At 53.9% G+C, this 24997-nt stretch overlaps 3 protein-coding genes across 6 annotated transcripts in view; 2 read left to right on the forward strand and 1 right to left on the reverse strand.

Moving 5' to 3' along the window:
* XPR1 (xenotropic and polytropic retrovirus receptor 1) overlaps window positions 1-2742 on the forward strand; it is a 78522-nt gene extending 75780 nt beyond the window's left edge. The window contains exon 15 of the mRNA XM_042873297.1: window positions 125-2742. Within this exon, the coding sequence (XP_042729231.1) occupies window positions 125-185 (61 nt within the window). The 3' untranslated portion in view covers window positions 186-2742. The remainder of the gene's footprint in view (window positions 1-124) is intronic.
* Window positions 2743-3609: 867 nt separating this feature from the next.
* On the forward strand, window positions 3610-9741 carry KIAA1614 (KIAA1614 ortholog). Of its 4 annotated transcripts, XR_006179398.1 has the most exons (12): window positions 3614-3721; window positions 3795-3891; window positions 3976-4326; window positions 4636-4699; window positions 5597-5743; window positions 5972-7111; window positions 7252-7444; window positions 7569-7684; window positions 7758-7942; window positions 8077-8533; window positions 8654-8719; window positions 8941-9741. XR_006179398.1 is itself a non-coding variant. In XM_042873764.1 (10 exons), the coding sequence occupies exons 1-10, from the start codon at window positions 3713-3715 to the stop codon at window positions 8268-8270; spliced, it is 2496 nt and encodes an 831-aa protein (XP_042729698.1). In that variant the 5' UTR covers window positions 3614-3712; the 3' UTR covers window positions 8271-8617. The 4 variants fall into 4 exon arrangements, 2 of the variants coding, with proteins under 2 accessions (XP_042729699.1, XP_042729698.1); XR_006179399.1 differs by lacking the exon at window positions 8654-8719 and having other exon boundaries at window positions 8767-9741; XM_042873764.1 differs by lacking the exons at window positions 8654-8719; window positions 8941-9741 and having other exon boundaries at window positions 8077-8617.
* STX6 (syntaxin 6) lies at window positions 8895-23137 on the reverse strand. Its single transcript, XM_042873766.1, has 8 exons — window positions 23057-23137; window positions 20410-20579; window positions 19741-19835; window positions 17372-17434; window positions 15449-15571; window positions 14111-14217; window positions 12507-12601; window positions 8895-10943 (listed from the first exon to the last, which is right to left on the reverse strand). Exons 1-8 carry the CDS (start codon window positions 23089-23091, stop codon window positions 10867-10869), a joined length of 765 nt encoding a protein of 254 aa, XP_042729700.1. The 5' UTR covers window positions 23092-23137; the 3' UTR covers window positions 8895-10866.
* Between the last annotated feature and the right edge of the window lie 1860 nt (window positions 23138-24997).

A 24997-nucleotide genomic window follows, 5' to 3' on the forward strand; every position in this document is an offset into this window, starting at 1 on the left:
GGAGCATTGTGCAGTAATGGCTGCAGAGCATCTTCCTGTTTCATCGCTTCCTGGGAGGGGGTGGGAGGAGGAAGCAGCAGCCTCAGCTCCCTGATGAGTGTTTTCTGTTTGTGTTTCTTCCCAGGTCCAAGTCTTCTGACACGAAGGTATTGATAGAGGACCTAGCAAAAGAAGTGAACACATGAAGCAGCCACGATCTCTTATTCAGCATCCTTTGTTTTCTCGTTCTGCTCCCCTCTTCCCCAAGTAACCCAATCTCTGGTACAGTTCCAGCTGCAAACAGGAGAAAACACTGAACACATTTTCCGAGCTCTTCCAGACCAGATCCTATGGACTCCAACAAGCTCACTGTGTTTTGTTTCTTTTCTTCTGCGTTAATTTTGATGTCCTATTTTAACAAACAAACAAACACAAAATAAAACATTTTACTTTCTTTTGCCAATAAAGAGGACAGTTCAGGAAAGAAGGATTGTTTACAGTCTCAACAAGGACATACACACCTGTCTGGATAAAGAAGCATCATAGGGACTCCCATTTGGGACAGTGCCGAGAACACCCTCGGTTTCTGCTTGGCCCGGTTTTGACTGGTTGAAACCGGACTTAAGTTTTTAAATCTGATTATTTTTGGTTTTATTTTATTTTTTTTCTTCATATCCAGCGCTGAGGCACTGGCTGCACTTGCAGGGAAAGTGCACTTAGAGCAGTACCTTCATTCATGAAGCTACTTTTTAATTTGATGTAACTTTTCTTATCATATATATTTCTTTTTTTGGGAAATGTGATGTATGTGTTACGTATAGTTCTCACATAATTTATGGAACCTAACAACCATCTGAGAGTGCTTTTGAGTCCTGTGCAATGAAGGTTGTACCGGTGACGCGGACCCAGGAATGTGGATGGAGATGTGCAGGGTCGTGGGGTTGTGCACCTGTTTCCCTTTGATTGCTTGCTTTCTTTTCAGCTTTAGTTGAAACCAAAGCTTCTCTTCCTGACTTTGGGTTGCTGCTCCCACTCCAGGCACTGCTGTGGTGGCAGCTGAAGGCTGGCTTGCTGTGTGACAGCAGCACACACCGTCACACCGCCCGCTGTAAGGGAGGGCTGGGTCCTGCTCCAGTGTGAGCAGCTCGAGGCAGAGCCTTCCAGCATCACGGTCCGGATCTCACGCTGGATTTCAAAGCCTTAATCACCTTTAGCTGAGCCCTGTGGGTAGGAGCAGCAGTGCGCCTTGCTCTCTCCTCCTGCAGCAGAGGCAGCACACGACAGGTCCTGCCGGAGGTGTGTTGGGCTGCCAGCAGGAGGTGGGCTCTGCTCATTGCATCCTTGCCCTGCTGTCTGTTGGCTCCCGTCTGGTTTCAGCGATGGGATTGCAGGAATCCCTGCTCTCACATCCTGGGTTCTGTTCTTTTGCCCTGGGCTGGTAGCACGGCTTCTCCCCTGACTGCTGCCTTGCATTTGCTCTGATTTTACCCGCTGTGCTTTTCGCCCGGAGGATCTGAGGAAGGAAACTCAGTTCTCTTCTTTTCATTTGGAATAGGTTAAAACAAAGTGGTGGTGGACCTGTGCCAGAACAAGGTTGGTGCTGCAGGTTGGGAACTGCAGGCTGCAAGCAGTCAATTTCTTGCTGTGTAGTTTCTCAAAGCCTTATGGAAAGCCTTTCTCCTTCCTGGCTCCTTCCCTTTATTTTTGTTTCTGCCTTTGCTGCCAGAAGAAATAAGCAAAAAGGGGAGGCGGTGTGCTGCAGCTGGCAACAATTATCTCCCAGAATAAAGCACCATTCCCTTTGGCAGGGAGCTCCCAACCTGCCGGCGGCCTCAGAGAAATCAGGAAGGCACATTCCTCCCAAACCAGCCCTGTGGAACCTGCAGCCATCGCAGCAGCATGCATTGGGATGGAGGTTGGCAATGGGCTGGGCGAACTGATGTCTGCAGGGGCCTTCAGCTGCGGTGGGTGCCCACATGATGTGGCACCGTGCACACAGGTGCAGTGAGCTGCTGCCTTCAGCCTCCCTTTAACTTCAGTTCTTATTCCAGAAGGTGATTCCGGGTTGTTTTGTCTCCTTGGTAAAGAGGGTTTGGGGCTCCTAGGGGAAGAGCGGATGATCCTTGCGGCAACCGTGCCGCCCACAGCTGGCCTCACTGCTGCTGGAGGGTTAGCCTGGCCCTGGGAACACCACTGGAGAAAGGCAGGTCTGTGGGAGGAGGAGAGGAGAGGGCTGCTGGCACCCTTTGGTGTCCAACCATGGCCTGATCCTCTCGGCATCGGGGCTGCAGAACGCCCCAGCCCCTCCCCATCCCTGCCGCGTTGGTCTCATGGTTCTGCCGCCCCGACCTGTAGATATCCAAAGTAATTATGGAGTGTGATTAGTCCTCTGTGGGTGCTTGCTTTCTTCCTTTCTCTTTTGCTATCCCCTTCTCCACTCTTCTCTCTGGCTAAGTGGAAAAGGTGAGGACAAAGACTTGCCGCTTGCTTGGACTCATGGTGTACTGTGACTGCGCTGTTAGCTGTCTCCTCTTTCCTTCCCAAATGGATATCATTTCTGAAGTGTGGAATAACCCTTCTTGATAAGTAGGTTTTAAAAAAGAAAAAGAAAAAAAAAAAAATGCACAATGTGATACTGTTTCCTAGTTCCTAGGTGGTTGTATAAAAGCAAAGTTACTGTGATTGTGTTTTTAAGAGGAAAAAGTGATTGGTTACTCAATCTGTCCTTTTTTTCATTATTACAAGCTCTTTGTTTTCCAATGACCTGACACTCGTTTGTCGCTGCTCTGCGCCTGCCTTCCCCCCCTCTGTGCTGTAGGGCTGCACCCACCGGGTCCCCAAATCCACGCCGTGGGGCTGTAGGGCCTGGCAGCTCCCCAATGGGATTTGCGGTGCTGCCACCGGAAATTGCGATGCCCCTGCCCTGCTGGGGCTGATTTAAGAAGATAACGGCGCTTTCTCGTGCTGGTGGGGGCCAGAGCTGGGGGGTGGGGGATTAAAACAATTTCATAATCCCAGCGATTTCCTCCGGGTCCCGGGATTATGAAACCAATGATGAATAGCAAAAGCCACAGCGTGCAGTGGGACCGCCTCGCCCATGGGCCCTGCAGCTCCCCAGCGTGTCCCGTGTCTGCAGGTAAGTGCTGCCCAGTGTGGGGGGATCGAGGTCCCAGCGGTGGGATGGGGCTGTGCAGGGAGGGGTATGCCCTGGGGGCTGCTGGTGAGGGCACGGCTGTGGGGTTCAGCCTGGGAGCAAGCAGGAAGAGCCAGAATGCGGGTGATACGCATGGGATGCTCCAGCACTGTGGGTGAAAGATGCTGGAGAAGAACCATGGGGCGCTTGGGGATGGGGGAGCGCTCTTGGGGTGCGTGGGGGCCCTTTGCACAACCAGAAGGCGTCCCATGGGTGGCCTTGGCACTGCTCTAGGTGTGCTGTGTCCCCGGTGTCCCCTGGGCTGTGTGTGACCGCGGTGGCCCCGTGGCCGCCTCCAGCTCGGGTGTCAGCATCTGCGCTGGGTTTGGCTGGGAGCCCTGCCATGGAGCGAGTGGAGGAGGAGGAGGAGGAGGGGGAGGCCGGGCGGGAGGCAGGGCCGGCCGCAGCCAGCAGCCCAGCCAAGCGGCGGAGCTCTGGCAGGGCTGGAGTGGCTGGGATTTGCTGCTTTTTTTTTAATTTCCTCCCTATGCTTCCTTCCCCTCTTCCGCTTTCTTCTCCCTCCATCCCGGCCCTCTCCCGATGCTCGGGGTAAGCCCTGCCCTCGTGGCTGTCCTGGCTCTGTGGGGGCCCACTGTGACGGAGGGGTGTTTCTCGTCCCCAGCACATTGCGGGCTCCCTGGGAGGGGATGAGAGGCTGCTGGGCCGAGCGGGGCACGGAGGGCTTTATCGGTGCCGTCGGGAAGACGCTTCCATGCAGGGTTTGTGCTCCGAGGGCTTGGCATCACCTGGGGACGGCCACATAGGCCACAGGCAGGCTGCCCTCATGCACTTTCTCCTCCCAGGGCACATGGAGGGGCCCCGTCCCGCAGAGCCCCTCCGGGGCCCCCACGCCGTGCTGGAGGGCAAAGTGAAGGCGCTGAAGGAGAAGCGTGGAGCCGAGCGGCCCTCGCCCAAGAAGGCCCGTGCCCGCAAGGGGAAGGCTGGAGCTGAGGAACAGCGGGTGCAGCTCCGCACGTACCTGACTGATGGGCTGCTGGATGGCACTGCATCGTGGGGGGAGCGGGGGGGGCTGGGGGGCTCTCCCCCTTTGGTCTCTGCTAGCAAGGAGGTGACGGAGGGCCCGGAGCCACTGTCCTTGGCTGAGAGGGTGGAGAGGAACCGGCAGCTGCTGCACGAGGTGCTGGGGATGCATGGTGCGTGCCTGGGCCTCTGCTGTCACTTCAGGTCTCTGTGGGGACCTCTCCTATAGAGATGGGCCCTGGGCAGCCAGTCTGCGGTGGGGGAGGGCTGGGAGGGCTTTGCCATTCCACCTATTCCCACCTATGCCATTCTATAGATCTATGACTCTATGACTCTTCAGTCTGCATCCCCACAGCCCTGGGGTCTTGTGCCCGTTTCCTGGGCTCTCAGATGGCGAAACATGCTTTGGAGAATTGGCCCCAGAGGGAGTTGGTGTGAGGCTGGGAGCTCCCAGCGATGCCTTCCCCCTTCTCCCATTCCAGAGGTGCCAGCAAGTGATGGCGACTGGGACTCAGGGGTCTCACTGCAGGATGCTGAGGGCTGCAGGTAGGACTTCAAATGCTTCAACTGGGGACAAAGGGGTCTGAGAGAAATGGGGTGCGGGGGTACCGTGAGGAGACAGAGCAGGGCTGGTGCCAGGTGTCTCTGACAGGAGAGAGGAGTGGGACAGAAATGTCTCCCCAGTGCTTAAGAGCTTACAGGAGGTAGGAATGCATAATCTCATTGGCCTAATGATAAACCTCAGCAGAGGGGCTAAAAATATGAGGAGGGATGGTCAGGAGAGAGGGGCTGCAGCAGTAATGCTGGGGGCAGCGTGGAGCAGGTCTGGGGACAATTTGGAGTGGAAGCACTTACATGGCAATGATCAGTTTTCCATTATTCTGGCATCTGAGGCTCAGTTGGTGCTGGTGGGCACAGGTGGGATGCCTCGGGGAAGCCAAAATTGAGGTTCGTAGCAGTGGCTCCCCACAGTTTGGCACAGGGCATAGGTGTGTTCCAGCTGTGGGCAGGCTGGGGTGAGGATCCCCAAAGTGATTGCCGAGCTGATTATTTTAATCATGAGGATTAGGGCTGCAGCCAACGGGGGGAGGAGGGCAGTGCAGGAAGGGGGCCGTGCACGGTTGTGGGTTCCCCCTAGGGCAGGGAACCCCTGTGCACGTGGATAGAGGAATGGGGCTGAGCACAGCCCAAAGCTGCAGGGCTGGGGCAGCACCTGCTTCGGTTTGCTCATGTGCCTCTGGGATGTCCCTGGTGCAGGTCATGGCCCCAGGCTTGTTGCCGAGCCCCTTAAATTGCTGCTACTGCAGTGCGACATCTCTGGGGCTGCCTGCGGGGGTGTCCCCAGTGCCTGCAAGCCAGGCCCCGCTTTCTCCCCGCAGAGCAGCCCCGTCACTGCTAAACCACTTTTAATCCGTGTTATTTTTTGCTAATCCTTTCCTGCAGGGCCTTTGTTCCCGGGCAGGAGCTCGAGCTGAGCCCACGCCATGAGCAGGCCAAGCAGCTGCTGCAGCGCGCCCGCATGAAGGCTCGCACCAACCCGCTGCGCGCCAGCCACGACCTCCTGCTGCTGCCCACCGCCGCGCACCCCAGGTGAGCCCTGCGCCGTGCCACATCCCGCCCCACATCCAGCTCCTCTCCTGTGACTGAGTCCTGACCCCTGCTCCCTTTTTGTATGCATGACCGCCCCAGCGGAGGTGCGGCGCAGGGGCCGTACGCAGGGTCATGTGGACTCAGTGCTGCTGGGCTCATTAGCCACACTCCTCACCCCGTGGTGGAGGATTGTCCCCACAGCTCGCCAGTCCTCTGTCCCCACTGCAGGGAGCCCAGCGGGACACCGAGGCCCAGCGTCACCACAAGAGAGGTGGAGGGCCCGGCGGGCGGCAGTCTGAGCGACTCATCCAGCGGGGAGTCGGGCTGCAGGGAGCCCCGGCGGCCACGGGGACCCTCCCCGTCCCGTGTGCGCTTTGAGGACGAGTCGGCCCGCGACGCTGAGGTGCGCTACCTGGAGCGGCTGCGGCACCGCCGGGTGCTGGGCTCAGCACTGGAGCGCAGCGGTGGAGAGCCCCGTGGGCACCCCGGGGATGGCCCTGCCAAATCCCGTGGTGGTGATATCCCTGCTGGGGGCAAGTGCCAGGCCTGTGGCTCCCTGCTCGGTGCCGCCGTGCCGGCTGAAGGCAGCCCCATGGCACGGGGACGGGAGCGCACGGGTCCTGGTGCTGCTGCCCAGCCTGAACCCAAGGCCCGGCCGCTGGGTCCTGGGGGGTCCCCGCTCTGGATCCTGCCTTCCCGGCAGCGCATTCACACTGAGAAGATCAAGGAGACTTATATCGGGAACGTCGCCCGTGGGGATGAGGCAGACTCGGCACTGGAGAGCACCGACACCTCCGATGGCTGCCGCACCGACAGCGAGGAGCCGCGGCCCCGCAGCCCCCACCCACGGGGGCATCGGGAGCCCCGGGTTCGTGGCCACCGCAGCCCCCGCACCCTAACGCAAAAGGAGAAGGTCATGAGTGTGGCCGGGGGCTCGGGGACGCTTTGTCCCCCACCAGCGGGTACAGCTGGCAGCCAGGATGGGGGGCACACCGGTGAGATGGTGGGCAAAGGAGAGCCACTGGTCCCCTCCTCGAGGCCAGCGGGGCCTTCCCACACCCCCTCCATCATCACCACTACAAAGGCCTGCTCCCAGGTGCCTTGCAGGACAAGTGTCCCTGCTAGCAGCCACCAGTGTCCAGAGCCTGATGCTGGGAGCACTTTGCCCCAACCTAAGGGTGTGGGGCAGCGGCGGGGGCCCTGTGGCCCTGTGTGGCTCCCGGGGAGCCCCCTGCGTGCCTTGTCCACTAATAACTGCAACAACACCCACGGACAGGGCTGTAGGAGCCGCCCCCATGGGCTGGGGACACAACCTGGGGAGACCACCAGGACGCCCGAGGCACAGCACGATGGGAACGCAACACCTGGGTGAGTGGTGAGGGACTATGAGCATCCCTCATTGGTTCAGCACCAGGCTTGGCCTCGTCACATAGAAGTCACATTGGAGCAGGGTGAGGATGTTTTGGGGGACAAGCTACTGCTAAACACTGTTGGACATTGTCCTGTAGGGAGCCAGCACGGGCAACAAGCCGGAAGGGCAGTGGGGATGCGGCATCCTCAGGGCTGAAGCGGCTCCTGTGCAGCCTGAGCCAGAGCACCAAGCAGCGCCTGGGCCGCTTCCGCTGCTACAGCATGGAGCAGCTGCCCGGCCCTGCACCCAATGGCCCCAGCGTGAAGCGGTCGCCCTCACTGCAGGCACTGGTGAGCAAGGGGGAGATGGGGCTTTGTTGGCTTGTGAGGGCTCTGGAGGCTGGGGAGGTTGAGGTGTACGTAGCAGGGCGCAAGGTTTTGGTGCCACGCGTCTCACCATGTCACACTTCTCCAGGTGTCACCATTCCGCCAGCCCCAAAAAGCCGCTTCCATACAGAGCCTGCACAGCCTGCTGGGCAGGGCGCCCCGAGCCAATGCGTACCTGCTGTCCCAGCCTGGGGACGGGGACAGGTGGGATGGGAACACGGCCACGCTTAGCCCTGGCCTGGTGGTGCCGTGCTGGGCTCACAGCATCTCCCCGCAGGAAGGCAGCCTCAGGGCCACGGCACTCGCTGAGCGTGGAGGACATCGGTGCACCCGACCGGCCACGCATAGTGGGGCGTGTGGTGGAGGTGTTCCCCGATGGCACCAGCCTGCTGGAGATAGAACGGCCACCACACGGCTCCTTCGGCTTCCAGGTCACCTCCGGGCACGGCCGGCCCGACACAGGTACTGTGGCTGTGGAACGGTAGACCAGCTGAAGTAGGAAGGGACCTTAGCGAAGACCATCACTCATATGGGTTTTGTGCGCTGGGGGCTGGTGGCTCACATGGCAGCTCAGTTGCCCGCACCTCTGTCTGCAGGTGTCTACGTGCAGGAGATGGCGGACGCGGGCACAGCCAAGCTGTATGCGGGGCTGCTGGGGGTGGGCGATGAGATCCTGCAGGTCAACGGGGCTGCTGTGTCGGGCCTGGGGCTGGCACGCATCCGGGAGCTGCTGCTGCAGGCAGACAGCCTGGCCCTGCGTGTGCTAAGGCAGCGCCCGGCTCGGTGGTAGCGGCGCGGCTCCAGGAGGAGTGGAGCAGTCTGCAGGTGCTGCCAGAGTCCTGCATGGAGCTAAAGTGCAACAAGGACCTCACCAAGACAAAGGGCCTGGATCTGCCCTGCTTATGTGCAATGCGCGGGTCCCTGCGGGGATGGGGACGGCAGGGCATCCTGGCAGGCAACGTGGGACAAGGACCTGCCCCTGGCATGGGGACATCTCAGCTCTCCGGCCCTGGATTCTCCCTGCCTCAGTTGGAAACCTCTGCCCGTGAGCTGGTGGGTTTCTCTTAAATTATTTCAAACTGCAAAAAGAAAAAAAAATCACAGAACTGTAAATATATATATATATGTATGTATATGTGCAATGACAACAGGTGGTGTTGTGTGTATATATAGGTAATGAACGTGGTGCAGGTGGCACTTGGGATGGAGATGATACCTGGGTGGAGCAGAGCAGAGCAGGTGGGGCTGGGGACGGCTGCGGGTCCTTCACAGTGGTGGTCTCTCAGCTTCTCCTGCCTTGGTGCCCAGGCTGGGGTGTGCTGTCTGCTCCTGATGGGATGGAGCTGCTGCACTCTGGTGCCACACAGGCAAAGAGCCCCCAAGCTTGTCCCCGTTACCACAAAAGAGACCGGTGTTTTCCTCTGCCGTCACACACCGGCAGCAGCAATGCGTTTATTTAGGATTCAAGAGAGGGGCAACACCACCAACAGAAAAAGCAAAGGCAGTTGGGTAGCAGTGACACCTGGACAGACACGGAGCACGGCAGCAGGGCTGCAACCTGGCACAGTGTGCGAACAGAGCACTCCTGCGTGGAGCATCAGGAGCCACTCCTGGACGACATACAACCGTACTGAAAACCCACTCTCAGAGAGGTCTGAAGCCCAGAGCACTGTGCAGACACTGCCAGAGCCTGCCTTCGGAAAGAGACAGTATGTATTTCTTACAGCATAACCAAAAGAGACAAGATGTTGTGCAATGACTGAGAGAACTGCCAAGATCACTTGTGCAGGTTGGCGTTAAGGGCACGTGTGCGTTCATTACAAGAGGAGATGCTCCAACCTGGCAGGGCTGTTGGGTCTCCCCTCATCCCAAGCCTGGCTGCAAAAGGGGCACAGTGCTACCAGTGCGTGCAAGGGCTCAATAGGAGGGACTGGGCAGACCCAAACAGAGCCAGAAACCACCAGGGCTATGTGTCCTGGGTGACAGAGTGCTTCAGGTGCCGAATTTCCTTTCTGTGGAGTGTGGTTCTGGAGGCCTGGTTTGCAGTGTCAGCACCAGTCAGCTTCCTCCCCCAGCCCCATCTGAGACCCAGATGGAAGGTGCAAGTCAGCCTGCCTCCCATCTTTTGCTGCTCTTCCCCCTCCTAAAGACAGGAGCAGACTTCACTGCAAATCTTTTTCTTTCCTGAAGCATCACCCCTTCCTCCTGTAATCAACTGCACAAAACCCATCTGTATTTCTCCCCAGTAGCACTGCCAGGGTGAGCTCTCCTCACAGCGTTTTGCTATCCGTGCCTGGCCAGCACTGCTGAGGCAATCCCCTTGCCAAACAACCCAAAGGTAACAAAAGCACTGGGAAGTGATACAGAACGTGACCTGGCTCTGAGCTTCCTGGCTCTGGGTTGCTTACAAGTGAAGTTCCCAAAAAAAAAAAAAAAAAAAAAGCAATTGGGGAAAATTAAGACATCCTATTTACAAGTTTGTGTGCACTTAAGGTACACAGTTAGGCCCATTCCACTGATAATGCATCCTGCAGCCGCAGAATGAATGCGGCTCCAACAGTCATCAAAAATCACTAAAAGAACTTTTCCTTAAAAAAAAAAAAAAGTTATTTTAGACCTGACAAATCACTTGCCAAAGGGAAGCAGCTGTTAAACAGAAGCTTGGTTATACAAGGGGAAAGAAAGCATCAGTCAGGGAGCCGGAGAGGCTTGTGTAACAGGAGGTGACTTGACGAGCTGTGTGAAACCAGCCTCAGGCTGATGCCCCAGCCCTGCGTGTCCATCGAAGGCAGGACAGCACACCTGCAGCTCACCTACCTGCAGCATGCCACCCCCTGCCTCGGGGTCCTGGATGTGGATGCTGCAGGGTCTTGGTGCTAACTGGAAGGCATGGTGCTGGCTGGGGCTGCCCTTCCTTGCTCTGGGTGCGTGTTGCTGCGGGGTTTCAGGCCACTGCTCCTCCCAGTGATGCTTCTGGCTGGCAAGCATCCCACAGGCTGGCGATGCAGTTTGTAATGCTCAGTGAAACAATTCCACCCCCCGTACCCTGCCAAGGCTCCCTGCTCCGTGTCCGCACAGAGGGCTTGGGACTGCTGCAGCTGGCTCATACCCGCAAAGGGTTCGGTCCCCTCCAGGGTCTGGGGACCAGATGGCAGCACCGTGGGGCAGGAGGCAGCCCGACGGGATCTGGGAGCCACAACTGCTTCCTGTCCTCTGTCTGCCCTCCCCAGAGCTGGGGGAGATGTTGGTGGAGCCAGGCTTTGGTCCTCAGAGAATGGTGAGAGCCGGGCACGGGTCTTCTTGACAGGGATCTCTGTGGTCGGACGGAAAGAGTTTCATTTCCCCGTGCTACAGGGGAGAGGAGGCGTCCAAGGAAGTTCAGTCCATCACAGGACAATCAACAGGACCAGCACCACCAGCAAGATGACAAAGAGGACGATGATTGCGCACCACTGCCGCCGATCTGGAAGAGAAAGGAATGGTCGGTCCTCTTACTTCAATAGAAGGAAAGCTGGAGGAGAGCTTTTCCTTACCACGCTGCTTTCACTGTGCTTCCCTTCAAAAGGAAAGCTCCCTCACCAGCAGAACAAGCACCGTGCCCTTCTGCAGGCTCCTCCCTACTGCCTGTGGGGTGACAGCGCTTCTCTTGCAGGATGCAGCTGCTTTTTGGGACTGCGGTGTGGAATTTTGAGGTTTCTCCCCAGTCAAGTTCAAACAGATTTGATAAGCTGGTTCAAAAGTGATCAGGAAGAAGCAGAGAGCTGCTTTGTGTTAGTGCTTGTGGATTGACCTGTTTGTGCTCTGCACTGCCTCTAGGATCTGCCTTAGGGAGCTCAGCACATCACTGCAGAAATTCTTAGCTTTTTGGAAAAGATATGAATGCATTTCGGAGAACAAAACCATACCAGCCTGTACTGCTGCTCTACAACGTCTGACACCGTCCTGCTCCTACAGTGAAAGTCTCTCCCATCTGGATTCAAGCTCGCCTCCGACTTCCTGGCACCAGGAACCCCACTGTCCCTGGACACAGCGCAAGCTGCGACCGCACCGCAAAAGCCACATGACTCGTGCAGGGCCTGCCTTCCCCCACATGAGCTCTGTCTGCAGCAAGCTGTGAGTGGGCGACACCGGGCTGCACAGATGCTCTCTGTCCACGGCCACGTCTGCACCGGCAGACATCCGGCCCCTGTGAGATGGTGCAGTGTGGGGATGGAGCTGCTGGCACCACTCACTGAGCGCTGCAGCCAGCCCTGGGAAGAGCCGTCCCCATCAGCGCCAGCGGCAGCACGGATTCCCCGTGAGCTCCCTGCCCAGCCTGATCCTGTAGAGCGGTTCCCTCCTCCCTCCCTGCTGCTCCCACCCCCCACACGCGAGCACCGGCAGCGTAGGAGGCGACGCAGAGCGCCGCAACGTGGGGAGCGAGCGGCGGGGACTTCCCGGCAGGCACGAGCTTCCTGTTTGCTCTGCCCACGGCACCCGGCCGGCCGCCAGCCCACCACGTTCAGGCACAGCCTTATAAGGACTTTTCTCGTGGGCTCAGCCTCCCCAGCGCAGAAATCTCCTCTCCTCACCACCAGGAAACACGTCCGACTGTCCTCCCGTCGGCAGCGCTGGCGCCAGCAGCGCTCAGGCAGGCGAGGTTGGCACAGGGACTTGCTGCAGCTGGAGAAGGCACGCAAGGTGGCAGTGTTTTGCTCGGCAGGTAGCCTAGGAAACCTCGAGCAGCACGAGAGGCTGCAGAACTCTCCTTCCTTATCGTCTAAGAAGGGGTTTTTCCCAGTGCAGCAGTAACAACATCAATAGAAAGGCGCCTGTATATAACACAAAGGCTTAAGGCAGACTGCAGAGCAGTATCTGGGCATGAGCAGCTGCAAGGTTTGGACGCCTTCTCCCTCTTTAACCTCTCAAGCAGCTGGAGCTGCTCCCTCCCCTCTACTTGGCTCTGGGAGCTCATAGTGCTCCGTCCCTAAAATTCACAGATGTGCCTGCCCCTTTCCAGGCCCAGAGCCCACCCCCCTGGACCTACCACTCGTCATGTGAGACACTTTAGCGAGCTTCTTCATGACGTTATCGAGCCGTGAGTGAGTGCTGTCCAACTCGTGGGAGAAGTCATCCAGCATCCTGGGGACAGAAGCACAGTAGTGGTCAACAAGTAAAGCAATAGGTGCCTTTGGCATCATTTGCTGCACTCATGCATGCTCATCAGAACACAGTGGATGAGAAAAGCAACACAGCATGGTCTCCTGAAAGCACCCAAGGGGGAAAAAAAAAACCCTGCTGAAGCAGCAGCTCAGCTTTGGTGGAAAGTGAGAAGTCATGGGGACACCTGTTGGACTGGTCCCCCAGCTCTGCTTATCTCTAAAAGGTGAGCAGTGGGGGTTTCCTCCTTTGAAGATGAAAGTTTTGCTTATAATCCATGATTAGCAGTGAATGTGTAGATCAAGGTGCCAGTTTGGACTTTAAATCCCTTCTCTTGCTGAGGGCTAGCACTTGAAGCTAAAATCTTGTTCCACTCTGGTATCAAGCAGGACTGAGATTTGCAATTGCTTTTAAGGTGCTTTTTAAACTCTACAGAAGTTACCCCTCCAGTTCCTCCACACAGCAACTGTAAAAGATCTGAAAGCCTTCCTGTAGCTGTGCTTTGTCAGGGCCAAGAACCCACCTGAAGACAGACAAAGCACATCCAGGATCAAAGCAATCCCAGCCATCTCCAGTGAGCAGAACTTTAAAACATAACACTCTTAAAAGCACGGAGAACAAAGAGTTGTAGAAAAAAGCCGTATTGCCTTAATTATCTGCTAGCAAGCACTGATGGCTTATGTGGTGACCTGGGAACAGATGCACCACACCAACCTGCCGTGGCCAGGCTTCACACAGGAGGTGCTTTGGAGTTCCTCCCATTCACCAAAGACATCACAAGGGCTCACAGCCCTCCAGACTCTCCTCGGCCAAACAAGGGGGGTTTAGGCACAAACCCTTCGTGTCTGTTAGTCTGCACAAGTGAGAATTTCATGCACTTCTTTCCAAAGAACGTGCACAAGGAAAGAAATCTAATTTATATGTAAATGGGTGGATACAAGCTACTTTGTGAGCTACCCTTTAACCCTTTGTGTGGGTGAGGATTATTTTTAGCTTTAACTATGAATGCAGCTCTGTGTGACAAGCTGAGCTCTGAGCTCCCAGGGCACAGTTGTCTGGGTTAGCACAAAACCCCACGGAGTGGGAAAGCACCCACTATCCTTAATAGGCAGCACTGCCTTCCCTCAGCCATTGCACACTGCTGGCTGCTAGAAGCCAAGGAGCTTTACTGCGTGCCTTAAGGCTGGTGTTTAAAAACGAGAGAAGAGAAGGTGTTTAAAGAGAGAAGGGAAGGTAAACTGGCAGCTAAACCTGCCCCAGGTGCAGGTTTGAAAGGAACATGGCTGCGGTAGGATCCTTGCAGGCAGCAATATGAAATGCTTTCCACGGCCTGAAATCAAAGGCAGCCTAAGGTGCTGCAGATGAGCTAGGAGAGGCTGCCTGAGGGACCAGGAAATTCAAGGATGCAACAGGGGTATCAGCGAGGACCCCCAGCTGTGCTGCAGCAGGCTGCACACCTGCAGGGCCTTTGGCACCCTGTGACATACTTACACTGCCTGCTCCTCCAGCTCCCCGCCGATGCGCTGGGACATGTTCTTCAGCACCCCAATGCTGCCAGAGACCAGCTCCAACTGCTCATCTTGCTGCTCCACAATCAACTGGGGCCAGAAAGAAGGAAAAACGGGTGATTATACATCTTCCTTCTGCAGCTGGGTCACAGCCAGCTGCTCATGTGGACAGATGCTCACCAATTCTGCCAACATCAACTGTGGTGCCTGGGAACAGACCTAAGGTTCCAGGAAACAAGGACCGTGTTTCTAAGAAATGTGTGAGAAGTGGCAGCAGCAGGAGAGCCGTCCCCTGTTCCTGTGGCACAGCTGGCTGCAGTTTCCTCAACCATGCCTCCAAATTCAGCCTCGGCTTAGCAATGCCCCTTCCCTGCTGCAACCTCTAAGATGAGTCTCTGAAGGCAGCAAAACCTCAAGCTTTGCTGCCCGGAGCAGGAGCCTTGCTGAGGTAGTGTATGGGAAATGCTGCAGTTAACGAGGGGTTAACACAAATAAGAGGCTGCTGCAGCTTCTAGAGCTAAAAATAACACGTCTGGCTCTGAAAGTGCCAAAGGAATAGGTCTGCTGATGGCTTAAGTCACTTTCAGGGCACAATCATGCTAAGGATTAGCTTTACCCCAGTTACCTACTTTGGAATCTATTTATCTTCCTAGAGTCACTAGGTAAAACTCATCTGAAAGCTGGCTGGCATCGTGTATCAGAAGCTTCAGCAGAGCTTGTGGCCTGGAGATGCGGCCTATTTACAGGCCTGTGTCTGGGTGGGCTGCTGGAGGCGGATCTGCGCTGCTCGGGCGCTGCTCCAGGGCAGCACCTCGCCAGGGCTCCTTGCAAAGCCCTCACGCAGGCTTTCTCACGAATCTCATGTTGACAAGGACAGGAAAAGGAAGCAGGCACGTGCTCCTGCTCCCTGTCTGTTCTGATGGGGATGCACACAAACAGCAGCAAACACCAGCTTATTTTTTAACGAGGGAAAGTTCAGAAAGATAAATGAACGCTCTTCAGCTTGCAACATTTCTACTCTTCCAAGGATTTCAGCAGTTCTTGTAATACTAAAACTCAGCATGCTGCTGCTTCTAGACTTTGTTCTTCTGTACGTAAGTGGAAGTCAAGCCTCAATGGTTAAAAACTGCACCAAGCATCCAAAGCTGTGCTGTACATGGAACATATGAACAGGTGTGCTTCAAGCTATCAGGCTGTCAGGCTTCTGGATCCAAGCCAGCCAGGGCTGGAGTTTTTCTGGCTCCTGAAGTCTGAACCCCATCCCCCCAACGCCCATTTGGCAAGCAAAGTTATTCGGTCTGCCTTATGCCAGCTGCCTTACCTGTTGTTGAGCTTGCTGCTCCTCAATGAAGTGTGAATTTGCTAATTGCAGCTCCCGGTCCAGACGGCTGTATTTGTCAGGTCCAGAGCTCCAATTCTGACTGCTGCTTTCACCCAGGAGTGCCTAAACAGATGCAGAAGTCCCTTAGCAGCAACACCTCTATGTCTGCTCACAGCTGGTCTCAGGCAAGGAAGGCAAGGCAACACTCCTGTGCACATGCCTACAGCATCCTTTTCCTGCCGCTCTACTGGTATTCAGCCAGAGTGCTGGCACAAACTAAAACAGTGCAATGCCAAATACCAGCATGGGAAATATCTGCAGCATGATTATTGCAGAAATGCTGCTCCACTAACAGGAGAGCTGGAGCACGACTGACAGACAGCGCGAGCAGGAGGCCCGCACTGCCCAGAGGACTGGTAAAGGTCTGTTCAAGATGCAGCAGTGTGCTAGGAGGATGTGTGAGCTGGGAAATATCCAGATACACTGTGTTAACAGATATATAGATGGAACTGAACACCATGCTGCTAATGACCAGGCCTGAAGGTCTGGATAAAGTACTTAACCAGATGAACTGACAGTAAAACAGTGTAATATAAACACAGCAGTGCTGTAGGCAGGAGTTACGCTCTCTGATTCAGGTTGCAAGATTACACTCTCTACCTGCTCTACAACCTCAACACAGAAGCTAGTGCAAATCCAGCAGAGAAGTGGCTTTCCAGCTGAGGACATCTGGTCCCTGGAAGGAAGCTCTGATGCAGCTTCCGGAGGGAAGTCTGTGTTTGCCAGCCTCAGCCCATGAGGATCAGGTCACCACCAGCCAAAAGCAGGCCTCTCAGCCACAGAGACGTGCTGGAGAAGCTGCTGTAGCCCAGCCCAGCTGAGACTCTGCGGACTTGAGGGAAGGCGAGGGGCTGGGGAAGGAAGATGGCAAGGGGAAATGAGTTTTCCTGACCAGATGTCACTGCATGAGCTGGGCCATATGGTCTCCTGCAGTTAGCAGTTTTAAGTAAAGCAGCAAAACTTAGAGACAGCTACAGGCTTGTTTGGGGAAGGCAGTAAGGGACTTTGCTTCTCCAAGTTTTTGCGAAGCACATCAGTTAAGCCTGTAACGGGCTGACAAACCAGCTCTGTCCTTCTCAGTATCTTCTTGCAGTTTATCATTTTTGCCACAAGTGACAAAGACTGATGCAGCCAGATACGGCACGCCAACGCTGACAGAGGCAGCTCTGGAAGTCAGCTCAAAGATCTCCTTACAGTCTCACCAGCCAGGGAGAAGCATCTATTTCTATTCCTTACATTACAAGTGCAGACAACCTGAGACTGCTTGAGCTTCTTCCATCTTCTTACAAGGTTAATTATCATGTGAAGCAGCTATTTGTGAAGGGATGTGGAGTCCTGGCTCCTAAATACAGCAGAGCACGGGGTTACATTTATGGAATTGGATTTTGACTGTTCCTCCTGAGATGGAGGGAGATTCCCCCTTCTGCAGGGTGATGCAATGCTGATGGCTGTACACAAGCACTTCTGAAGATGGAGACAGATGGTGAGTGGTGACTTACTGCTTTGAGAGACAGGTTTGAAAGAGGGTGACAGCAACAAGCCTGACAAAACCAATGCTCTCAGATCAGTGAGACAGACGTGGCTCAAACACACAGCTTTGCTGCAGCATGCAAGCCCCTTCCCAGAACAAATGTTTGTAAGGTGATGTGCTACAAAGTGGGATATATATGGTACTTACAGCTTTAAAGGAGCTTTAACCATGCTATATGCTCTACTTCATGGTGTGGGTCTCCAGACTAAGTGATAGGAAAGCTTCACCTAACACACGTCTCAAAACAGCTGTTAGAGCTGATAAATCCTTCTAGCTCTTTAAAGTGCCAAATAACCACTGCATTCACTTAGCTTGCCCATTCTGATTCTCACCTGCCTGTTTTTTCTTTCAGCCAGTGCTTGCATGGAGGAGTTTGACATCTGATCCTTCATTTCCTGTTTGTTCAAAGAAAGAAGAAGTACGTAAGCATTGGATTTGAGGCGACTTTCAGCTTCAGTTTGCTACCAAGCTGTCTATACCCAGAAAGATTTCTTTGTGGTGAGTGAGGGAAGGGAAATTTTCTTTGAAAACACAGTTTTGAAGAGTCTGAAAAAATGCTGTTAAAATCTCCACTGCAGTTCATTGCTTTACTAATAGTAGAACCAACAGCAATGGAATATTTTGAAAATATTCCTTATTTACTACTCATTTTTATAGAATCAAATAATCATCTGGGTTGGAAGGGACCTTTAAAGGTCATTTAGTCCAACTCCTCTGCGATGAAGAAGGATATCTACAGCTAGATTCGACTGCCAGAAACACTTTGATTTGTATAATACTAGATTAATGTTCCCACTGACAGACTGTAAAGAAGTTATGTTCTTGAAGGTCTCGGGAACCCGTAGCTTGCACTTTATTCCCAGTTGTACCTGATTTAATCTTGCAAAGGACAAGATAGATTTCCTGTCCTATGGCCCTCCTTTCTGACTGTCTCTGTGTTTTCTCTGTTACTCGTTACATTTTGCCTTCCTACAGAAGACAGTTAGACCCTGGAGGCTCCTACTCCCAGTGCAAACCAGTTTAGTTTCTATACTGCAGATGAGCAAGAAGCCAGCATGATCCAGCAGGAGCTGACTGACCTTACCCACCAGCAGAGTTCTGATGTCACCTGAAGACACACAGGTATGTTTTACTGCTCAGAGATGTATCATTTAAGCAACAGATCCCACCTGGTTACTTCTAATGCACAAACTGCTTTCTATCCCCATGGAAAACATAAGTCAATTAACCGCACGCCACCAGTAAAGAATTTCATTTACCACTGAGACACACTGCTCCAAAACCCATCAGGCAGCAGCTTTCAATCAGGAAAAGAGGACCTAGAAAGCAGGCTTGCCTGATCCTGTTTGTTTCCAAAGCTGACTACACTGAGGACAAGGCAGCAAGCACCATGTCTGCTGCTGGGGCTGGTGTGGCTTCGGGATCAGTTCCCAGGCAGAGACCCTTAAGAACTGTCTCTGGACTGCAGGACTGCAGGTAGAATAACAAGCTTGTTGCTAGCCACAGCAATGCAGCTTGTCAAGGAGGAACATCAGAGCCACGAGGGAAAGCAGAAACTAAGCTGCACTGAGTGTACTATTAATAGGGAGAAAACTTCCTAACCAGTGTGTTGGCAGGCAGTGAAGATTTCAGAAAGATTTTTTCTTCTCTACTTATTACCAGCGAGCTGTTAAAACACTCCTCCTGCTTCTGAATCCTCCCTAACAGCTATGTGAATAAGGAGGCTCAGGGGAGACCTTACTGCTCTCTATAACTACCTGAAGGGAGGCTGTAGTGAGCTGGGAGTCAACCTCTTCTCTCTGTAACTGGTGATAGGACTAGAGGGAATGGCTTCAAGCTGCACCAGGGGAGATTTAGGCTGGACATTAGGAAATACTACTAACTGTTCTGCAAGAGTGGTCAGGCACTGGAATGGGCTGCCCAGGGAGGTGGTAGAGTCACCATGCCTGCAGGTGTTCAAGGAATGTCTGGATCTGTGTTGAGGGATACGGTTTAGTGAGAACTATTGATGATAGGTGGATGGTGGGACTGGATGATCTTGTAGGTCTTTTCCAACCTTAGTGTTTCTGTGATTCTGTGATTAAATGCTGCTGGTCTTGCAGGTGCTACTGAACTTCACTTTACCACTGCCTGTAGCACTGAGCTGTTTGAAGCTGCGGCCCAACAGGCAGAGCTTTGCCAGGCCCGCCTCTCTCTGAAGTACTGATATTTAAGAGTATGAGTTTAAACTACAAAATCTTCCTGGAGTTAAAAATAAAACTAATGGCTGTTTTGACTGCTTTGTAGCAGGGGGAAGCCACATAAATAACACCAGACTACAAAGAGATGTCAGTGTTCGAAGTGGACTCTGTTTCTGTCAACCAGAGATGCAAGCACCGAATAGGCAAAATTTCCTTTAACTCTGAAAGGAGACTTGCATAGCAGAATGGTCTTTTAGTCTTCCTACCCACTTTGTACAGGCTTCTAGATTCATCAGTACAAGAGAAGCATGCTAGGAAACATGGCCCCTGCACCTGACCCCAGGCAGGCAGTCCTCCTGACATTGGAACATGTGAAGTGGGGATGAGAAGGCAGCCTGAGGGCAAGCAGGTAGCAGACTTACTCTCTGCTCTCCAGTTCAGCACTGACCTAGTCACCCCATTGCCTTTTTTGAACCGCTCAAGCTGCCTTCTCTTTCCCTATCCCAGCCCTTGCTCCTTACCCTGACCACCTGCCGCGTGCTCGTGATGAAGGATTTTCTGATACCCAGCTCCGTGGCATCCAGGTTGAACTTCCGAGGGTTTGCCTCAACGATGCATAGGGGAGGAGTCAAGGAGTCTGAGAATGGTGTTCAGTGCACACAGACAGACAAACCACCCCGATGGGAGCCCGTGAAGAGGCACTTTTCCACTGTGCTGCACTTTTTTCTATAATTTGATTAGCAAAACGTTAGATGCTGGAGGAAGGAAAGCGTGGCAGCAACATTCAACACAGTACATGCACCAGAGTGAGGTTTCTCTCCTGCTTTTTTTTTTTTTTTCCTCAGTTCTCCAATGCTGTGCAGTGCTTTCAGCTGAACACGAGGGAAAAGGAATAATTTTGGAAGCCAGCCTGAGTATGAGTGACTACACAGAAATCCAAATTCATATAACACAATGAGCTTCTAAGCACAAAGCATCTTATAATATACCTTGTCAAAGGGAATACAGAAGGGAAATTCTCTTGCTGAACTCATTTGCTGTTTGAGAAAAGCTGAAGTAAATGCAAAATTCAATCCCTGGTAGTCCTGGTTCCTGCAAAAAATTAGCTACCAGCAAGAGCTGCTACGTAGCTATTTCTTACAGCTTAGGAACTGCATGCCCCAACCTCCAAAGAACTCCAGAAAGGATATTAATTGTTTCATCCAAGTCTTCCAGGTCCCACTCAATGCTCCGCAGATTGTTCCTGAGCTCATTTGTGGTCCAGTCGATTTCTTCTCTTGTGGCAATGGAGGGATCCTGCAAGAGCTCTGTCCACCTCTGGAAGAGCCCCTGGGCAGTGTTCACAGCTTTCTGCACTTCCCTGGAGTTGGGGTGAAGAAAGAGAAGTGAAGGGACTGCATCAGCTGTTCTGCAGCAGTCGTGCTGGGACACGCCATGCTCAGAAGAGCTTGGAACTGCAGCCTCCCTGCAAGAGCCCATCCTTCAACCACTTCTAGTTTATTTTGTGCAATAAGGATTCGCCATACCCACTGGACAACCCAGTCTCCTCTCCTGTTGAAGCACAAAGTGACAAGAAACAACTTACAGGCCAGCTACCACAACTAACAAAAAGACCAGTTTCAGCAGGAGTAGTTTCTGCTGAGTGACACGAAGGCGAGACAGGGCAGCGTGAGCGGCTGGACAAGGCTGCCCTCATGGCAATTAATGTTCTGCATTCCTCTAAAGACTACCTGAGCAAGATACCCCAAGGACAAACAACATTTACAGGAACCGTCCCTGCAATAGTTAGGCAAATTGTTGAGTGCAGCATTGTTTATTTTAAGTTAGCGTTAAAAAACTACACAGCTATACTACACTGGCTTATGGGACAGAAGTCTTTTCTGCTGCTCTAAGCTTTTTGGAGACGAGTGCATTCACAACATGGGAACACAGGCTTTGCTGACAGCACTGAATGCTGCATTTGTGATTAGGGGCAAGCAGCAGGTAGCAATTCTCTGTACCTACAGACACTGCAGCCCTGGCCTGGGAACAAATCACCAAGGTCCAGGAGGAGCCAGGATGAAAGATGCAGATGATGTTTTGCTGGTGTGACAGCCAGCAGAAAGTCAGGATTCACGTAAGATGCAGGGATTTATCTCCAGCAAAGGAAAACTGTTTATCTGTTGGGAAAGCCCAGAAGGGATGAACCATGTCTGCACAAGACAGCAGCCATGTCTATTGCTCTATATCTGTCATGTCTAGAGCCCTAAGTTCAGCAGCTGTGCTCCGTTCTCTTGCTGCATGCAAGCAAAAGCTCTGTTTTTTTCACCTGTATATACTTGGAAAAGCACCTACCAGCAGGAATTCAAAGCTGGACATCCTAGCAGGAGGACTTACAAATGCAAGGAAAGCAAACTGAATGCCATGTGGCTCAACTCCTTCCACATTAATCTGCTGGCTAATAATTAACACCAGGAAAAGCACAACATATCTCTCCCCTTCCAGCCCCTTCCCCTTGTGGCGTGGGAATCTCTCTGGAAAGTCTGACTGGCTGTTTGCTCCCCACCCACAGCAATTAGCATTTGTTCTCCCCAGCACTGGCTTAGCCTGGCAGCGATCCCCTTCTGCTGGCTGCCCTGCAGCCTTTCCCACACCTCCTGTGCTCACCTGGCTCTTCCCACCGCCCTTCCTGAGCACTGTGCCACTGCCACGTGGAGCAGGACAGCAACAGCAGGAGTTGAAAGTGGCTCCGTGCTGAATTTTGGAAGCCTATCTTCTTTCCCCCTATTAATTACAGTTTCCCTTTCCTCTGACCTCAACTGCCTTTGTTTTGTGTTTGCCTTTGTCCAGGCTTTCCTCAGTGCCACTATCCACATAGGTTTCTTCCTAAGCCTGGTGCCTGATCCTCTCCCTCAGCATGGTGACCAGGCTCTGGTGCTCTGGGAATGCCCTCAATGAGGAGTGGCTTGCATTCAGCCACGCTCTGCCCATTGCACAGTGACATTTGCAACCTCACATCCCACGTGCCGCTGATCGATGATAAGGACAGCTGGGCACGCTGCCCCCAAGCTGGGCAGCCATGCCAACATCCCAGGTGCTGCACCTGCAGCAAGCACATCTCCAGCTCACAGCATCCCTGCAGAGCTTCCAGCAGGGCCTTCTGCTGCTCAGAGCCCCTCTGAACATTGGCTTTGTGTGGGCACATCTCCGGCACACACCTCGCAGGGGGAGTGGGAATGGCTTTGGGAATAAAAGCAGGGCATGGACCCTCGCAGAACTTTCAAGATTCCTAATGGCTTCTCACAGACCCCCAGATCCCTGCTGGGCCTTCAAAGACTTCTCTCCCAGATCCCTGCTGACCCCTCAGCCCTCCCCAGACCCTTTTTGATTCCTCAGATCTCTGCTGACCCCTCAGCCCCCTTCCAGATCCCTGCTTACCCCCAGATCCCTGCTGATCCCCCAGATCCCTGCTTACCCCCCAGCCCCCTCCGGATCCCTGCTGATCCCTCAGTCCCCCCCAAGATCCCTGTTGATCCCTCAGTCCCTCCCCCAGCCCCAACCCTCCCCCATCCCCTCACGCCCCCAACTTCACTTTTCTCCTCAGAACTCCCCTCCCCTCACTCTTCTCCCCACAGACCCCCCAGCCCTCACCCTCACCCCCCCTCCTCACATCCCCTTCCCATCCCATTCCCTCCCCCTCAAGGCCTCCCTATTATCCCAGCACTCATCCTCCTCCTCACAGCCGCTTCCCCCCCCCCCACCTCGCATCCCTAATCTCTCCTCTCCCTCCCCCCTCACAGACCCTTCCGCCGCCCCAGCCCTCACCTTTCCTCTCACAAACCCAAACCCATCCCTCACCCCTTCACCACGAAGAACGGGTCCTCCATCGACATGATGGCGCCGACGCCGCCGAGTCGCCCCGGCTGCCCAGCGCTCCGCCCTGCGCGCATGCGCGACCGCCCGCTCCCCACTGCCCGCCCCGTCCCGCCATGGCGGCGGGACTGTGAGTGAGCGCCTCCCCTCAGTGCGGGCACCGGCTGGGCTGGGCTAGCCCAGCTACCAACTCCGCAGTGCTCACTGTTTGTGTCGCTCGGTGCCTCATTTCCACGGCTCTGTAACACCTCCAATGACCCCAGCACCTCGGTGGGCAGCCTGTGCCACTGTATCGCTGCTCTTGTGGAAGAGAAACGTTCCTCACACCCAACCTGAGCCTCCCCTGGCACAGCTTGATGCCATCACCTGTCATCCCATCGCTGTTACCAGGAGCAGAGGCTGACCCAGCTCAGCACAGCCTCCATTTAGGAGCTGTAGAGCAGCGAGGTCTCCCCTGGGCTCCCCCATGCCGTCCCCTCAGCTGCTCCCCATCACACTTGCTCCAGACCCCGCACAGCTCCGTGCTCAGGATGCTAACCCCCGTATCCTCTCCCCACTGACTGAAGGGCGTTGTCCCTACCTGCACTTCCCTCACATAGCTGCAGCCCAGCCTCCCTAGCCAAGGCGATGCTTGCTTTGCTTGTGGAAAACCCATTAGCACAGATGCCTCCTCAGCATGGGAACCAGGTGAGTGGCTTTTGCAATCGCAGCACGCTTACTCACGAGTGAGGGGTGAGGACACATGTCGGACTGGTTTATGGGGCTGTGGGGTGAGGAAAGACAGCTGCCTGCTGCTCCGGCCATCCCCATACCAGAGAAACCACAGGTTGGGTGCAGCGCAGCATGAGGTAGCTGTATGCTGGGCTCATCATAGGGAAGGCGTGAACTTCACAGGAACAAAAAAGGCAACCTTTTCTTTGATGCTGGAAACGATGAACATTTTTTGCATGAAAACCACTCAGATTGAGCTGCTGTTGTTTCACAGTGGGCTCATCTTGCTGTCAAGCTCAGACTTCTGGCTTGGAAGGGCCAGGCGGCTTTCAGCTTTCCTCATACTGGTGAGTGGCAGCCAGCTGTAGAACTGGCCAGGGAGGATCTGATGAAACACTGTGCTGGGAAGCTCCAGCTCATCACAATCCAAACTGCAAGAAAGTACAGGGCTCACTGAATGCTTTATCAAGAGAATTCCTGTGGCATGTACGTACATGCACAGGGCTGTGTGTGATCCCATGCTAGCTGGCAGCCTGCTGCTAAGAAGGTGCATTTGACATAAAAGAGATGTCTCTTCTTTTGGGGGAAAAGCTACATTGGTTTGAGTTTGAATTTGCAAGAATTGAGATTGATTTTGTTGTTGGTTTCTTTTCCACCCAGACAAGGTTTTACAGCTCAAAAAAGAAGTAATAAAGCACAAATGGGTTTCAGATGCTTCTGATTTTTTTTTTCTTCTCCTCCTTTGCATTTTTAGTAGAAGTTGCTGAAGATTTTTCAATGGTGGTTGTGAGAGGAGGGTTAAGCCAGTGATAACTGGATGGGAAGCATCAGTCTGTGGCTAAACAGTCAGCGCTGTGGTGGGCAGCAAGGCCTTACGTAGTGGTTTGTAAATAGGTTTTGTGAGCCTCATTTTTAGAAACCTGTGGTGACTTAACTGAGAAGTGAGAAAGGGGCAGACAGCACCAAGGCTGTAAGATACAGGATGCTAGCCACACTCAGGGCTTACCTACAGCTAAAAAGTGATTATTTACCTGTGTAATGAGGTGCCGGTGTGGAGAGAATCCTCGTTACTTAATGAATTGGTGACAGGCTGGCCCCACCTATGGAGTGGATAGTGGGAGCTGCACTGTTGTGGTGGGTCAAAGAGGAGGTTTAGGGCACCCACGTGCATGGCCAGAGAATCCATTCCAGGCATTAATTAAAAGGAACTTTCTC

The sequence above is a fragment of the Lagopus leucura genome, unplaced genomic scaffold, assembly GCF_019238085.1.
Source record: "Lagopus leucura isolate 7727_CA_CO unplaced genomic scaffold, USGS_WTPT01 Super-Scaffold_100009, whole genome shotgun sequence".
Classification (NCBI taxonomy): Eukaryota; Metazoa; Chordata; class Aves; order Galliformes; family Phasianidae; genus Lagopus; species Lagopus leucura.

What these genes read in the sequence shown, in the direction of transcription:
- KIAA1614 (XM_042873764.1), top strand. An exon ending in CGAGGTGCTGGGGATGCATG is followed by an intron (nt 4,327 to 4,635) that starts GTGCGTGCCTGG and finishes CTCCCATTCCAG; the next exon opens with AGGTGCCAGCAAGTGATGGC. An exon ending in GATGGGAACGCAACACCTGG is followed by an intron (nt 7,112 to 7,251) that starts GTGAGTGGTGAG and finishes ATTGTCCTGTAG; the next exon opens with GGAGCCAGCACGGGCAACAA.
- STX6 (XM_042873766.1), bottom strand. Translation starts at nt 23,091, where the DNA reads ATGTCGATGGAGGACCCGTTCTTCGTGGTGAAGGG. An exon ending in AGCAGCAAGCTCAACAACAG is followed by an intron (nt 14,218 to 15,448) that starts GTAAGGCAGCTG and finishes TTCTGGCCCCAG; the next exon opens with TTGATTGTGGAGCAGCAAGA. An exon ending in GAGCTGGAGGAGCAGGCAGT is followed by an intron (nt 12,602 to 14,110) that starts GTAAGTATGTCA and finishes TTCTGTCCCCAG; the next exon opens with GATGCTGGATGACTTCTCCC.